Source organism: Carex rostrata, chromosome 18, assembly GCF_964058835.1.
Source record: "Carex rostrata chromosome 18, lpCarRost1.2, whole genome shotgun sequence".
NCBI classification, from domain to species: Eukaryota; Viridiplantae; Streptophyta; class Magnoliopsida; order Poales; family Cyperaceae; genus Carex; species Carex rostrata.
This window is the reverse complement of record NC_135935.1, coordinates 9437751-9453125: the sequence shown is the minus strand read 5'-3', so window position 1 is coordinate 9453125 and position 15375 is coordinate 9437751. Positions and strand designations below refer to the sequence as shown.

Genomic DNA, 15375 nt, shown 5'->3' with positions numbered 1-15375 from the left:
AGGTTGGGCGTGGCGAGTTATTTTGTGTTGTCTCAAGGGGGAGAAAATTTGGGGAGAGAGATTTATGTACTTAATTAATAATACCTTCAAAATATCGTGTATGTATCCGTGATTTTTATTAATACCTTCAAAAAGAGAAAAAATATATATCAAATCTATCCTTCAACTCAAAAAGAATTCATAAATATTCTAATCACCTCATAGTAGGGCAGTTTTTTTTTCACATATCTTTAGTAGTGAGTTTGCTATAATTTTTTTTTTTTACAAATGTTTGCTATAAATTGTTTTTAGATGTTTGCTATAAATTTTGTTTTTATATGTTTCCTATAATATTTTTTTCAGATGTTTAGCAGAACGTCCCATAGTGAGGCGGTTTGCTATAAAAAATTTATTTTTTAGATATGTTTAGTGTGTATAGCATGAATGTATTAAACTAGTTAATTTGAAACATTTCAATGTATTAAAGATGCTGCAATTAACGAACACAAGGAAAATTAATATAACTACACACTAAACTAACATTACAGTTAACCACAATAAAGAGGAGAGTTGGAATCATAGTCAAAGTTTCTAACCGTTACAGCATTAATTATCTACTTAATTAATAATATGAAATACATAAAAAGATAAGATTGGCCACACTTTATGCACTTCTATCTATCCACATGCATATAGATATATTAAATGAAAGGATAGAAGGAAAGAAAATTGGCCTTAAAGAGGTACATGACATCCCTCCAATACATTACATTTTTCCACTATGTAGGTACTTAACGGGCTGGTTTACTACGTTAACAATAAAGAGAAAAGGTTCTTGTTCATCATGTTTTGTCCACTGTCTATCCACAGCCTTATTCGACTCCCGGTTCAACTGTTTTAATAAGTTTGGATAAGTCTGCTTTACCGTCTCTCCTCACGCACTGCCTTAAATATAACCTTCATATTCCATCAACACAATTTCAATTTTCAAAATTTCAAATCTCTCCCCATATCGCCATACTGTTTTCTCTCCTAATCTCTCTCCCGTACAAATTTCCAACCTGATTGGATAGATGTTGCTGTGGATTATAAGGACTGCCCAAAACAGGAAGAGAAATCACATGATTGCGCTATCTTCCTCTTGCGTTTTGTATACAATATTATCACAGACAGTCCTATGATTTTCAAGTAAATAACTTGTAAGATTATTTTGTAATTCTTATTTGCAATAAATTCAATTTGTTTCATTGTTTATTTTATTTTATGCAGGATGATATCTCAAAAGAACATGTGGTTCTTGTGATGAGACTTCTTACTCATCCCGACAATGAATACATGAGGTTTTTAATGTAGATGTTATTTTTTCATAGTTTTTTTATGCTATTCTGAATGTTGAATAATATAATTAGGTTTGCTATTTTTGTGGTGAATATTGTGGTTTGTGTTGAATAGATGTTATGTGTGGTGAATATTATGATTTTGTTGAACAGATGATGGATGTATGTATAGATTTAGAAATTTTACAGTATACATGAAATTGATTTATGGTTTAGATTTATAATTTTTACAGTATTGATTATTTTCGATTTTTTTATTAATAGAAAATAAATTAATAAAATATCGAAATAGAGGATAGCTTTTGAGTTTTGTCGATAAATAAGTAGAACAGGTTTTGTTATCCCGTCCAGCGGACGAGACTAATCCCGTCCGGCTTAATGACTAATTAACAACTAAATTAATCAGACTTAGCGGTAAAAAAAAAAGCCGGCGGGAAAGTAAGACCTATCCGAGAAAATATATATATATATAGAGTTAGGCTGGGGTGCTATGGATAGCATAGTGGCCTCTATGCTACGGCTCAATATTCGAGTTTTCAAAATCCAAACGGTCGATCCGAACCGTTCATCTTATTCTCCATATTAATATCTGCTTGGAGACCAAATTTTACATTTTTCTGAATTTTTTTACTATTTATTAAGTATTTTACAAAATTGTTGATCCAACGGTGGCTGCACAAAACAGTAAAACCGTTGGATTAGCGATTTTCAAAGTGGCTTAATAAATAGTAAAAAAATTCAGAAAATTATAAAATTTGGTCTCCAAGCAGATATTAATATGGAGAATAAGATGAACGGTTCGGATTGACCGTTTGGATTTTGAAAACTCAAATATTGAGCCGTAGCATAGAGGCCACTATGCTATCCATAGCACCCCAGCCTAACTCTATATATATATATATGAGACGGGAAGGTTCCCGTCCGGGCTCCGGTGTAAAAAAGAAAGAAAGAAAGTATTGGTGTCCGTCATCCGATGAATGTTCTTTAATTTGAATTATTATGGTACTCGCATGATGACTTCACTGTTTTATGACAAGCATACAAAGGAAGTATACTATTTGAAGAACATGCTACAACATCATTTATTATTGGTAGCATTTTATGATGCTTATATTTTGGTGCTAAGTATAACGCACACCAATACTTTTTTTTTTTTTTTTACGCCGGGGTCCGGACGGCTTTAACCTTCCCATTCCATTTTTTTTAAACCCCGGACGGGTTTAACCTTCCCGTCCCGTTTTTTTTTTCTCCGCTGAGTCTGATTAAGTTGGTTGTTAATCAGTCATTAAGTCGGACGGGATAATTAGTCTCGTCCGCTAGACGGGATTATAAAACCCGTTCTACTTATTTCTCGACAAAACTCAAAAGCTATCCCCTATTTCGATATTTTATTAATTTATTTTCTATTAATAAAAAATTCGGTTGATTCTTTGTAGGTCGTAGTTTAAGCTAAAATTTTACATTTTTTGCATTTTATTTTATCTTTTTCGTATGCTTATTTTACATTATTAAAAATTTATAGTTTTTACGTTTTGTTTTCACAGTTTAAATTAACAATTTTATAATATTGAAAATTTATATTTTTTAAATTGTATTTAATCGTTTTCATCTACTAATTTTACATTGTTGTAAATTTATAGTTTATAATTTTTATTTTCACAGTGTAAGTTTACAATTGTATAATATTGAAAATTGACATTTTTTTAAATTTTATTTAATCTGCCAATTTTACAATTTTATAGTTTTTACCTCAGTTTAACTTGATATTTTTACAGTATTGAAAATTGATATTTTTCAACATTTTATTTTATCGTTTTCATATGTGAATTTTGCATGTCTGTAATTTTATAGTTTGTACATTTTATTTTTATAGTTAAAGTGGTCAATTTTATAGTATTCATTATTTTGAGGATTTATTTGTGTGTTCATTAAATAAAAAAAAAGAATAAAAAAAATTAATCGAAAAATTTAATTTTTTTTCTTTTTATCACGTTTTTTTGTCAAAATAACCGCTAATAACTAACACTAACTGCTAATAACTTCGTATAACTGTAATTTCTGAAAGTACAGTTTGAAAATACATTTTTTTTGTCATGTTGTGCAAGTTGCAATCTTTTTCTAACTATCATGGGACCACTTATAATAGTTGCTGGATGTTTTGTGATTAACTGATATATTTTATGTGATATACTGTATAATTATACATCATGTAGAAGTAGTTTTACAGTATCCGCGCAAGTTAATTCTGTGGACAAATGGTGGATAAAAGTCTGTGGACAATTAGACGCTTTCAACAATAAAAATGGTTACCTGGATCCGTGCAAAGTTCACTTGTCACACCTTATTGGATCCAGCAGAGATCCAACGGCCACACTAAACATATCTAAAAAAAAAAACTATAGCAAACTGCCCCACTGTAGGACGGTCTGCTAAACATATAAAAAAAATTATAGCAAACATCTAAAGATATATATTATAGCGGGGCGGTCTGCTAAAGATCTGTAAAAAAAAAAAAAAGGCAAATCGCCCCACTGTGGGGCGGTTAGGGTATTTATGATTTTTTTAATTTGGAGGGTAGATTTGATATTTTTTTCTTTTTTGGAGGGTATTAATAAAAATCACGGGTTTGCGCGTTACAACAGGGATATATTATAAGAAAATAAAAAAAATATCTCATAAAAATAACATATTTTCATAAAAAAAAAGAAACAGACGAATGAAAATAATAATTATTCAATGATACACATAAATAATATTAAAATAGATTAGAACGATAATTTATTATAAGAGAACAAATATGTTCGACATTCAGTATTTCATAGAAATAAGTAAGAGGACTTTTATTTCATACTTACGTTGATTTTGTGTGCTATTTTCTATTATAGTAAAATACTGAAATTTGTTATTTTATTATTTTATCAATCTATTATATTTTTGTTACATGAAATTTTGTATATATAGTTTTTGCTATTAATGTGGATATGCAGTCTTTATTGCCGTTACGTGTCGATTCGTATCCTTATTGTTATTAATGTGGATTTGTAATTCTCATTGCTATTATATGTGGATATGTATCTTTAAATGATATTTAAAAATAGAAATAAATCGAGTATCTGACAATTAAATAAGGAGAGTTTAGGAATTTTTTCGAAAAAATTGAAGAAAGGAAGACATCCACGTGTGGCGAGTACGTGTCTAAATAAATTTAGACCTCTACACATAGAAAAACATCAAAAAAATGCACAAAAAAAAGCAAATTGTTTGATTAGAAGTCTGATATTCAATTCGAAAATTCATCTTTTAATCATAATCGTTGACGGATCAGGACATCTACGTGCTTAGTCTAAGAATAGAGATACAAATATTGGTAAATTATACTCGACAAGTAGAAGTATAGTATTCTTAAATTTATAGTCTCCAAAATTGATTGAATTGGAATTAAATGATAAATTCAAATTAATGAAACTGATATACTTTAGGAATGATGTATTTATATGTAAAATTTATATATATTCAAATTAATTTAATCTAAAGTTAGCGGTGGAAAAAGGTTTTATAAATAAATTTTAGTGCATTAATTTTTGATTATTTTTTATGAATTGAATTTATATTAAATTAATATAAAAATTCATAAATTTACACTGGTAGAGTGATGCACCAAATTAGTAACACTGGTTTACGAAATGGAATTGATGTTGGACATTATTGTGACATGATAGGCGGAAAGGGGTATGTATGTATGTATGTATGTATGTATGTATGTATGTATGTATGTATGTATACATCCTTAAAGACATATTCCTCATTTTAGGATATCTCGATTTAATGGATCTCAGTTTGATTGTGAAACAATGCAGGAATTTTGGATTAAAAGATAGGCCTTCCATTGATTGAATTAATCTAAATCAGGGTGCAATATACCAAATTTCTACCTTGTAATGTTTCTTTTCTTTATTTCCCCACCCCATGGCCCATGCGCGCATTCGTATTTTTAAAACAACATGCACACAAATAATAAATAGATCTATCTATTGAGTTACCATTGATTTACCATTGATTTACCATTTTACCATTGTACCTTACCTTACCTTACCTTACCTTACCTTACCTTACCTACAATCAAAATCACGGCCGGGTGGGATCGCTTTCTTTTTCGCCCGATAAATAAAAACACAAAACAAAAGAAAGAAAGAAAGAAAGAAAGAAAGAATTCGCATCTCTCTCCTCTCTCGATCTGCTCCTCTCCTCTCCTCTCCTCTCCTCTCCTCTCCTCACTTCGCTTTGGTTAGTGCTATTATCAGTCTTCATCGGTACCTCCTATTACTCTCTTACTGTTTCATGCCCTATTACTCCTACTCAAACCCTAGATCAATTCGATCAGTCAAGGAACAACTTCCATATACTTTAGTACCACCGGATACCTTATTTATTAAAGCCAAACTGGTTGTACCACTACAACCATTTTACCCTATTTATTTTTGTTCATGTGTTTGGTTGTTAAGGATTTTATTTATTTTTTATTTATTTTAGTCTTAACAGCTGGTTACTAACAAGTATTATCACACCTATTTATTTTAGTCTTAATAGCTTTTGCGAAGGCAGCCTGAGGGACAAGACAAGGGAGTGTCATGGCGAAGACAAGTATTTATTCATTTACCAATTTTGCAGCCTCGAGGACTCTGTGCACCGCCTTTTCTTGGAACACACATTTCTCTAGACAACACTGATTTGCAACTGAACCGGTATCTTCTAAGCACAGTTCAAAATAAAAATGGCAAAGCCGACTAATGGGTATCTCGGAGTGACTGAACCAGTATCTCTAAGTGGACCCACTGAAATTGATGTCGTAAGGACTCAAGAACTAGAAAAGGTTGGTTGTCACAGCTTTTATATTAAAAAAAAAGCTTTACTTTTTCTGCAATCTGTTTAACTGTTTTTCAATATATTCTGTTCATATAGTTTCTTGCCGATGCTGGCCTATATCCAAGCAATGATGATGCTGTTTGCCGAGAAGAGGTCTTGGGCCGATTAGATCAGGTCTTGTTTTTAGTAGAATAATAAGCAAAATTTGACTGTACTAGATTCTGATTGGTTGTCTGTTTTGGTGTTTTAACAGGTTGTAAAAACATGGATAAAAAGAGTTAGCCGTGCCAAGGGATACAATGAGCAATTTGTGCAAGAGGCTAATGCAAAGATATTTACTTTTGGTTCTTACCGTCTTGGGGTAATTACTCTCAGATAAATATATTAGTTTTTTTTTCTCTCTCTAAAATATATAAGTGCATGTAAAATGTTTGTTAGGTACACGGCCCTGGTGCTGATATTGATACATTATGCATTGGCCCCAGGCACGCCACTAGAGAAGTAAGATAGCTTTATAGATTTCTGAACATTTCACAGAATTTATTTTTTCATGAAATTTTCCTAAAGGCTGGGCAGTATTTACCTGTTTCAGTTTCAAAAGTGAGAGATTTTATGTGATCATATGAACTATCAGGAAATTTTAGGTTTCGAGTGTGACCGTCAGGGCCCATCATAAAACATATTACTAATTTGCTATGTAATTCTTTTGCAGGAAGATTTTTTTGTTGAGTTACATAACATGTTAGCTGAGATGCCAGAAGTGGCAGAGTTGCATCCTGTGCCAGATGCACATGTACCGGTTATGAAGTTCAAATTTATGGGTGTTTCGATCGACCTTCTTTATGCAAAACTAGCCTTATTAGTTGTTCCAGAAGTATGTTTGTTTTTAATTTTTACTATTGCTATATTTAGAGTAACATTCTGCATGTAGGAGTCATAGATTTTATGGAACTCAGCATCAGTGTCACGCGCTACTGCAAAAATCTGTATGAATATCACGTAACCCCTGGTAACATTGAAAATATCATATTTTCCTTATTTACTACGGAAACAAAATATTCTTTGAGTTACATCATAGTCTACTTAAGTCTTCATAATTTAGAAGATGTGCAAAATATCTTTCTTTCCTCACTGTTCCTCTGTTCAAAAGCTGCAAATGCAAACTATTCAGGTTGATATAGGTATGTAAATATATTACGACAACAGGGTAAATGATGTTTTCTCACTTTATAGGAGAACATATGAAATTGATTAAGTCTTTTTTGGTTGATTTACTTGTCTTTAAATTATCCATTTAAGTCGTCCTCATCCTCTTTCTCAGGACCTGGATATAACACAAAATTCTATATTAGAAAATGTTGATGAACAGACAGCTCGCAGCTTGAATGGATGTAGAGTTACTGATCTAATTCTGCGTTTGGTGCCTAATATTCAGGTATTACTAACTATTATACTTGTTTATCGATTATAACCACTGTTACCAACTAAGCAGCAGTTACTGACTGAAGTTCTGTTTCTTTGTCTATTACAGAACTTCCGTACAACCTTGAGATGCATGAGGTATTGGGCTAAATGCCGCTGTGTGTATTCCAATGTAAGTTTTTCTGTATAACTTGGAAATGTGTAAGTTTTTCTGTATAACTTGGAAATGATTCCAGTAGTTAGACTTGTATGTTGAGGGTGCTAAATTTTTGAAAAACTCGCGAATTCAGTTACCAGTTAATGCAGATTACTCCAACATATATCCATATATCTTTCCCATATAGAGGTTTCATGCACAGAATATTGAGCTTATATCCAAATGCACTGGTCAGTGACGGTAGTCTATGTTTTTTTTTTTTTTATAAAATTAGCACAGCCAATATGTGGTTGCTTGTTTCCATCCATGAACAGATTTTGTTTATTATAATCACAAAATCGAAGAAAATGAAAAACCCAACAATTTAGCAGAAACCCAGACCAACACCAAGGCTCCCTACGTCAGCAGTAAACACAAACAGAATCAACAAAGTTCACATCACTTATAGTTCCTTGCATCAGAAACCAGTAGACTTAAACCTTCGTATTGATACCACAAGGCCATCAAAACCTATACTGGTATGGTCAACCCTGAGCCCCCCTATCTCAGCACTAAACACAAAATTAATTAACAAAACTCATATCCCTGATAGTTCCTTATCTCAAATACCAGTAAAAGTACCAATACCCATGAGGTTGTCCTAACCAATCGATCGGTATGGCACAAACTACACTTAAAAGTTTCCCGCACCTGCCTGTCCATTAAGGAGATGTTCATGATTTGTCTTACCGGTTCTAGCTATTGTACCAGCACCTGAACCGAAAGCTTGTCCAGTTGTTGTCTTCATATCTCACTTCCTAGATAAGGATCTTGCTACCAGTATTGCTAGACAGTATCCGGTGGATGCATTTGTACAGATATAGGAGTATATCCTGATGTTCTTTCCTATTCTCTTTGGAAACTACAAGAACATCAGTACTGGTAGAATTTACTGTGTGTATCCAGATTTATATCAAATGTGTTGACACCATTATCATTGTATATGATCAAAATCAAATGCAACTATGCCATCTCCCTATTTTAATTAAGGAATGATTTTCAGGTATCTGGCTTTCTTGGTGGAATAAACTGGGCCCTGTTGGTGGCCCGCATCTGCCAGCTGTATCCAAATGCACTGCCGAGCATGTTGGTCTCGCGTTTTTTTAGGGTTTTTGCGAACTGGAGGTGGCCCAACCCTGTCATGTTGTGCCAAATTGAGGACGTGCCCTCACTGAGCCACACAGTGTGGGACCCACGGAGGTATTTCAGGGATAGATTTCAGCATATGCCAATAATAACCCCAGCCTATCCAGCTATGAACTCAAGCTATAATGTCTCGACCAGCACTTTGCGAGTTATGACTGAAGAGTTCCAAAGAGGTGATGAAATATGCAAGGTATTTTAGGAGGTGGAATCACCTTTTGTTCTTCTCAAATATAACAGAAAGGGACAGTTTCTTGCACATCACCTGCAAAAATTTCATCTTAGTTTCTTACTGCTATAAACCACGAGCAATTCTTTAACACCCCCCTTCTTCAGGTTTTGAAATCAAAATGTTCCAAAACTGCTCTCTTCCATGCTTTTCATTTTCCACACGTCTTTGTAAAAATGATGGTACCTTGTCCACTTCTGAAGAAATTCATAAATGAGAGTTTGATATGGGCTTTGAGGGCAACCTGAGATATTTCCATTTTTCAGCGGTTATATGATAGAATTATCCATAAAAACCTTTGGTAAATAATGCCTTCTTTTACTACATTGTTGCTGAATCCATAAGGAATCTTAATTTTATGTTGTCAGAGGGGGATGTCAATAGGGATCTAAAAAAGTCACGGCATGACTAGATTCGTTATGGCACGGCACGTATACCAGTCCCGTGCCGTGACTCGCGTGTCCCATGCTGTGACCATTCACGTGACGTGACCATATTTCGAAAATTTGGCAAGGCACGTCATGCGAAAGCTCCGGTCATGGCACAGCACGTGGTCACACAAGCCACGTGTAATTAGGACCGTTAGATCTTGATCAAATGGTGAATCTTGAATAAACTAACTTAAATTATGAAAAAAAATAGTCAACGTGACCAATCACGTTTGGATACGACACGTGTGGTCACGGCGCGACTAACGTGCCGTGACCATCCTTCCAAATTTGGTCACGGCACGACACATATAAATCTAACTTGGTCACGGCATGGCACGTGACCCAAGACAAGGCGTGACTAGTCATGGTACGGCAGGTATTTAGATCCCTAGATGTTAATATGCAATACTCAAGGTTCTAGTGTAGGGACAAATGAAAAGGGAAATCTGGTCTTTAAAAGGAAAATTCAGTCTTGAAGTGCCTTTTTTTAGTTGTTTTGTAATATTAGTCTTTTTCCTTTTCAATGTTACACAGGCAATGGATGAGAACAAGACAGACTGGAAAACATTATTCGAGCAGTACCCGTTTTTTGAATCTTATAAGCATTATCTGGAGATAGATATAATGGCAGAAAATGAAGATGATTTTCGCCAGTGGCATGGTTGGGTCGAGTCTCGACTTCGTATTCTCACTTTGAAGGTTATTTTGTTGATTTGTCTTTCGATTTTTTTTCTAAGTTGTATTTAACTGGCGATGTTAATCTGGTTAATTAGCCTGGAGAGAAAAATTGTTCTTTCCTTTTAATCTTCACTTAAGCATCACTTCTTGTGATGCCGGTTAAACCCTGAACCAATTATATAGAACTATGATAAAAAGGGTCTAGCAAAGGTTGAGACAATTCTTTTTTTGGGTCTTTTTGCTTGTTTTTGTGGCTTCTATGGCAGCATTAGGTTTATATTCGTAGGGAGCTGTTCTACTACACAAGTGGGTATTGTGCAAGCCAATTTCTCTGTGACATGCAACTTAGTTTATTTATTTATGTATAAAAAATATAGCTTCTCTCACTAGTGTTTTATCTGCTTAATTTGGTGTTTTGTTCCTTGTCTTTTTTTGAAACAGATAGAGAAGTACACATACAATATGCTTCAAGTACATCCATACCCTGGTGACTTCTGTGATGATACAAAACCTCACAGCTGCAGCTTTTTTATGGGTCTGCAGAGAAAGCCAGCGCCACAATCTGATGAAGGCGAGAAGCTTTTCGATATGCGTGCAACTGTTGAGGATTTCAAGCAGTTGGTCCACACCTACACCATGTGGAAACCTGGGATGGAGATTCGCATCTCCCATGTGAAGCGCAAGGATATCCCAAGATTTGTCTTTCCTGGTGGGGTGCGGCCTCAACGACCTGCCAGATCTGTTAGACCTGCTAGGAGCAAGCCCTCAGATGTTGTAACTGCAGTTATGGGAAAATTTTCTGGTGTAGCTACTGATGAGTCTTCTGAGAGAAAACAAGTCCAGGTGCAGGGTCTTCATTTGGATGGAGTTGCCAGTGGGAATTATTTGGGAGCAAGTGAACAAGTCGAGGGTTCCAGTGGAATGAAAGATACAGGTATGATATAAATACGGAAGATTACACCTTTAAAAATCTCAAAGATTTCCTTGTTCTCTCCCTCTAAAGCATCAGAGAAGTAGCAGGCATGGTTTTATTGTTTTGGTTAAATAAGGACAATTCGTGATGTATAGAACAGGTCTAAACTTTGGTTGAATGAGATTATAATAACACAGCTATCATTTTTATGTCTTTCTATTTTGCTTTTCAGATGTGTTCTCTAAAGAAGCTGAAGATATTGCAATAAAAAATCTGACAGGTGGGTCTGTTCCAGAAATGGAGTTACCTGACGAAATTGATGAACTCCAATATTTAGAGTTTCAGGGCAGTGGTAAAGAGCAAGGAACTGGAAATGATACAGGAGATGCCGCTCCTAATGCTCTTGCACCTGCAAATACTGCACATATTAGTACTGTAATTGCACCTGCACCTACAACAGTAACTGAACCTTCAGTTGCTGATGGAAATAACAATGAAGATGGAGAAATGCAGAGTCAAATTAGCTCTGAAACAAATGTTTCGTCTCCTCTGAAGCGGAAAGCTCCAGAAGAGCTTGAGGTTATTGATTAATTCATTTATTTCTCTAATTGCTTGTTATTTACTTACTGTTTTTCTGCATTTTCTTTCTTGTAGCGTTGTAAATATAAAATTAGAATGGAGAAACTTTTGTTACTTCTTAACTTGCATATAGTGGGTTGTAGACTATCTGGTACATAACCTCTGCCATGTAGTTGACGTTTTGATTTTCCTTTTGCATTTTCTTTTTTAATTATCCTACATTTTTTCATTTTGTTGAACTTAATTTACGGAGATCTTATTTTATAGGAGCTGGAGCTTGCACCTACATTTCATGGGGTAAATCCCTTGGCAGCACAGAATACTCAGCGAAAGCCCTTGAGGTATTTTGTTAGTCAACATCTTAAGTTTCTTTTGTAAAACAGTTTTCTTTTTTAAAAAGGTAAATATAATTGTTTGCTTTTGATAATATTTCAGGTTGAAGTTGACTACTGTAACAAAGCCAACTACCCAAAGCTCCTGAGTTTGTACAGTTGAGAATTAGAGATTTAATCCTGTTGGCGTTGTTCTAGACATCTTTGGTACTATGTATTCAGCAAAGTGTCAAACAACCTATATACAAAATTAATCAATTTTTAAAATAATGTGTATATTATTGAGAAGTTCAATGCTTATCGACTGATATATCTTTGTAGGATGGATGCTAAAGTTTCTAATTAAGCTATAACTCTATGTTATTATATCTGGATCAGTAATAAAGCCTGCCGTTATCAACTCAGGACTGTACTGGATATGGTATCAGTATTAACCAACAGTGACATGGATGGTAACCTCATCTCTTCCATTGGTTAACTGGCTTTTGCGAGCCGTGCTTGTGTTTGATTTTGACTGTTTTCCGATCAATGGTTGGCCTTTTCTTGCTTAATACCAATCGTCCATGTAGACTCTTTTGTTTTTTGACCTCTCAAGGGGTTTGATCCTGCAGCTCGGATTATCAGCTCTTAAATCTTTCAATGTTCATTTGTCGAGAGCCCTTTCTGTACACACTCTCAAATATCTTTCCAGTGTTTATATTGCTCATCTTCGATCTTCGTTAGACTCTCCATTATTGAAGAAAGAATGAAGATTTACTTGGGGAAGACTGGTCACTGGTACAATAGTCAAAATACGAGCCATTGTGGATAATCTGATCCACATTCAACGAGAAGAGATGCTTTTTTTACCCATTACAAATTTTAAATGCCAGTTTTGCCAGCTTCGTATTCATCTTCCTTTATTGGGATTGAAATTAAACATTTGTAGGTGGAGTTGACCGAAGAGAAATTCCAATTGAACAAGTAGAGAACCAATATAACACAATATTTCAAAATAAAAAGAAAGAAAGAAACAGATACAAGCTCGCAGATTAAGCCACATTGCTACAATCTTCAATACAACAAAAGACTACACAAGGAATGCCTTGAAAATTAAACAAAAAATTAACAGAACTCTTACATTATGATTTCCTAGTTCAATACTCAAATTCTAATTAACAAAAGAACGCAATGCAACTTTAACTTCTTCAAGTGGTTGTCCTGCATACAACTTGAGCTTCCCTTTAGGTACGACTATTACATTTAATCTACCTGACTGCACCTCCTCCTTTATTTCCTGACAAAAAAAAAAAAAAAAACATCCCAAAGCCCAATTATATAAAGAAGAAAGATCATTGTAAACACAAAGACACTCGCTATCACGTACCAGGCATCCCCAAAGCTTTTACAGAACATGACTGATAATAACAACAAAACTGGGAATTTTTTGTGAAGAAAAACAACATTTATCAAGAAAAAGAGAACAAAAGAAGACCGATATGATATTGAACAATGTTGCCTCAAAGTCTCAAACAGTATAAATCTCACAGAAACCATTATTATTTTATTTTTAAGAAAGAAAATAAAGAAACTTACTTGAATTGTAAAAGGAATTATCTCAGCACTGACATCATTCAAACCTTCAAAAAATGCCTCGAGCACACAACAACAGTGGGTAGCATCGATTCGGTCTTGAAATGTGATGGCATATGACATAGTGTCCCTATTTGTTGAATTAGGTTCTATTTCTAGAGAATAAAGGCCTCGTGGTGCATCATCACTCTCGCCTCCACAGAGCAAAATGCCCTAAAATTAATTGAAAGAAGCAACTACCTTTACATGCATGTAATGGATCCCATACAAGGCACAGTCACGGTGCTGGTTCCCACCGAAGAACACTAAAGAAACTTGCCCTAAATTGCACAACTAAAGCTTTCTTTTTGTGTGTGGGTTGTCCAAGGGGCAAAAGGGAAATTGCTATTTTTCCATGCAAATTATTCATTATGGTCCCAGCACTTTGCATAATCCTTTTTTTATTTTTATTTTTCAAAGCTGAGCACTTTGTATAATGACAAACCCATTCTTGATGCTCTTTCCTTTCTACTGCATAATTAATTAAATGGAAATGAGCCCATGTCAGCCTAAACAGTCCAAGCCTAGTGGACCGAACACATGAGGTGGAAAACCAAGAAAATTAACCAAAATTTGTGTCAATTAAAGCTTAGCTTGGGGAAACAACAACGTTGATACTTTTGTACAGCTTTGCAACAGTATAAAGATAATTGTTCATTTTAGTGTCTCTAAAAAAAGGAAAGCTTATTAAAAACTCACTAGAACAAATGGCAAACGGTACCACCATGGCTCCTCTCTTGAAACAGAATGCATACCAGCTGGTTTTTCTTCTGTTTTAACCTGCCGAATGAAAGTATTAGCTAAGTTGAGCATCAATTATCCAACTGAACTCAACAAGAGGCCTCTCTCTCTCTCTCTCTCTCTACCAGTGGGCCAAAAAAGACACTGAATTATCCAAGTAAAATAAAATAACCTATATGCGCAATAATTTGAAGATAACTCTGAATTGTTAGTTTCTTAGAGAAAATGAAAATGAAAATGAGTTAAGTTAACTAACCTTTGGTCCCTCCCTTTGAACCCCTCTCATATCGGTGGATTGAATGGGTTGATTTGCACTAAAATCAGCGGAGGATTTTGAAATTGAAAGCGTTTTGCGGAGATAGTTTTGGCGCTTGATTTTGATTTTGATTTTGAGGTGGGGATTAGGCTTAGACTTAGAGAGAGGAAAGAGCGAGGGAAGAGGTGGGGATGAGATAGAGATAGAGATAGCCATGACCATGAGACTCAGAGCTTCAAAAAGAAAAGAAAAGAAAAGAAAAGAAAGAGAGAGTTTAACGGAGCAGCTAATATTGGTTCTCTCTTTGCGCTGCATGGAGCCAAAACTGCCGTCAAAATCTTTACCCCCTTTTTAGGAGATTACAGACTAATTCTTTTTTTATCGGATCGGATCGGTTCGGTTCGGTAGTATTAAAAAGAATAATTTAAATAAACTGTACGAATCTTAAATAACATAGCACGAATCTTAAAGATCAACGTACATCTACAATTGGTCCACAAAAATTAAGCTATCACTCGATCGGCTGGAATTAATTATTAATTATTAATTAATTGTATGCAGTAAGTACTCCATGTTCTAACATAACATAACATAACATAACATAACATAAATTAAGACACAACAGACAGATTAATTAGATTAAGTACTCCTACGAAAGCATGCAT

The 15375-nt window shown here is 34.4% G+C and overlaps 2 protein-coding genes across 3 annotated transcripts; one reads left to right on the top strand and one right to left on the bottom strand.

Annotated features, from left to right (window-relative positions):
- Positions 1-5894: 5894 nt before the first annotated feature.
- Positions 5895-12468, top strand: PAPS1 (poly(A) polymerase 1). Of its 2 annotated transcripts, none has more exons than XM_078319488.1 (13): positions 5895-6186; positions 6276-6332; positions 6433-6540; positions 6618-6680; positions 6892-7053; positions 7501-7614; positions 7711-7773; positions 8801-9133; positions 10135-10299; positions 10720-11212; positions 11424-11770; positions 12038-12111; positions 12206-12468. In XM_078319488.1, the coding sequence occupies exons 1-13, from the start codon at positions 6088-6090 to the stop codon at positions 12249-12251; spliced, it is 2124 nt and encodes a 707-aa protein (XP_078175614.1). In that variant the 5' UTR covers positions 5895-6087; the 3' UTR covers positions 12252-12468. The 2 variants fall into 2 exon arrangements, with proteins under 2 accessions (XP_078175614.1, XP_078175613.1); XM_078319487.1 differs by having other exon boundaries at positions 6276-6353.
- A 644-nt stretch (positions 12469-13112) lies between these two features.
- On the bottom strand, positions 13113-14962 carry LOC144569242 (uncharacterized). The gene is made up of 4 exons (XM_078319496.1): positions 14711-14962; positions 14413-14493; positions 13678-13887; positions 13113-13378 (listed from the first exon to the last, which is right to left on the bottom strand). Exons 1-4 carry the CDS (start codon positions 14930-14932, stop codon positions 13253-13255), a joined length of 639 nt encoding a protein of 212 aa, XP_078175622.1. The 5' UTR covers positions 14933-14962; the 3' UTR covers positions 13113-13252.
- Positions 14963-15375: the final 413 nt, after the last annotated feature.

Excerpts from the sequence above, each read along its gene's own strand:
- PAPS1 (XM_078319487.1), top strand. The coding sequence starts at position 6,088 with ATGGCAAAGCCGACTAATGGGTATCTCGGAGTGACTGAACCAGTATCT. Across the intron at positions 7,054-7,500 it reads CCTTATTAGTTGTTCCAGAA|GACCTGGATATAACACAAAA; the intron begins GTATGTTTGTTT and ends CCTCTTTCTCAG. Across the intron at positions 7,774-8,800 it reads GCCGCTGTGTGTATTCCAAT|GTATCTGGCTTTCTTGGTGG; the intron begins GTAAGTTTTTCT and ends AATGATTTTCAG.
- LOC144569242 (XM_078319496.1), bottom strand. The coding sequence starts at position 14,932 with ATGGTCATGGCTATCTCTATCTCTATCTCATCCCCACCTCTTCCCTCG. Across the intron at positions 14,494-14,710 it reads TTCAAAGGGAGGGACCAAAG|GTTAAAACAGAAGAAAAACC; the intron begins GTTAGTTAACTT and ends TTCATTCGGCAG. Across the intron at positions 13,888-14,412 it reads ACCGTTTGCCATTTGTTCTA|GGCATTTTGCTCTGTGGAGG; the intron begins GTGAGTTTTTAA and ends AATTAATTTTAG.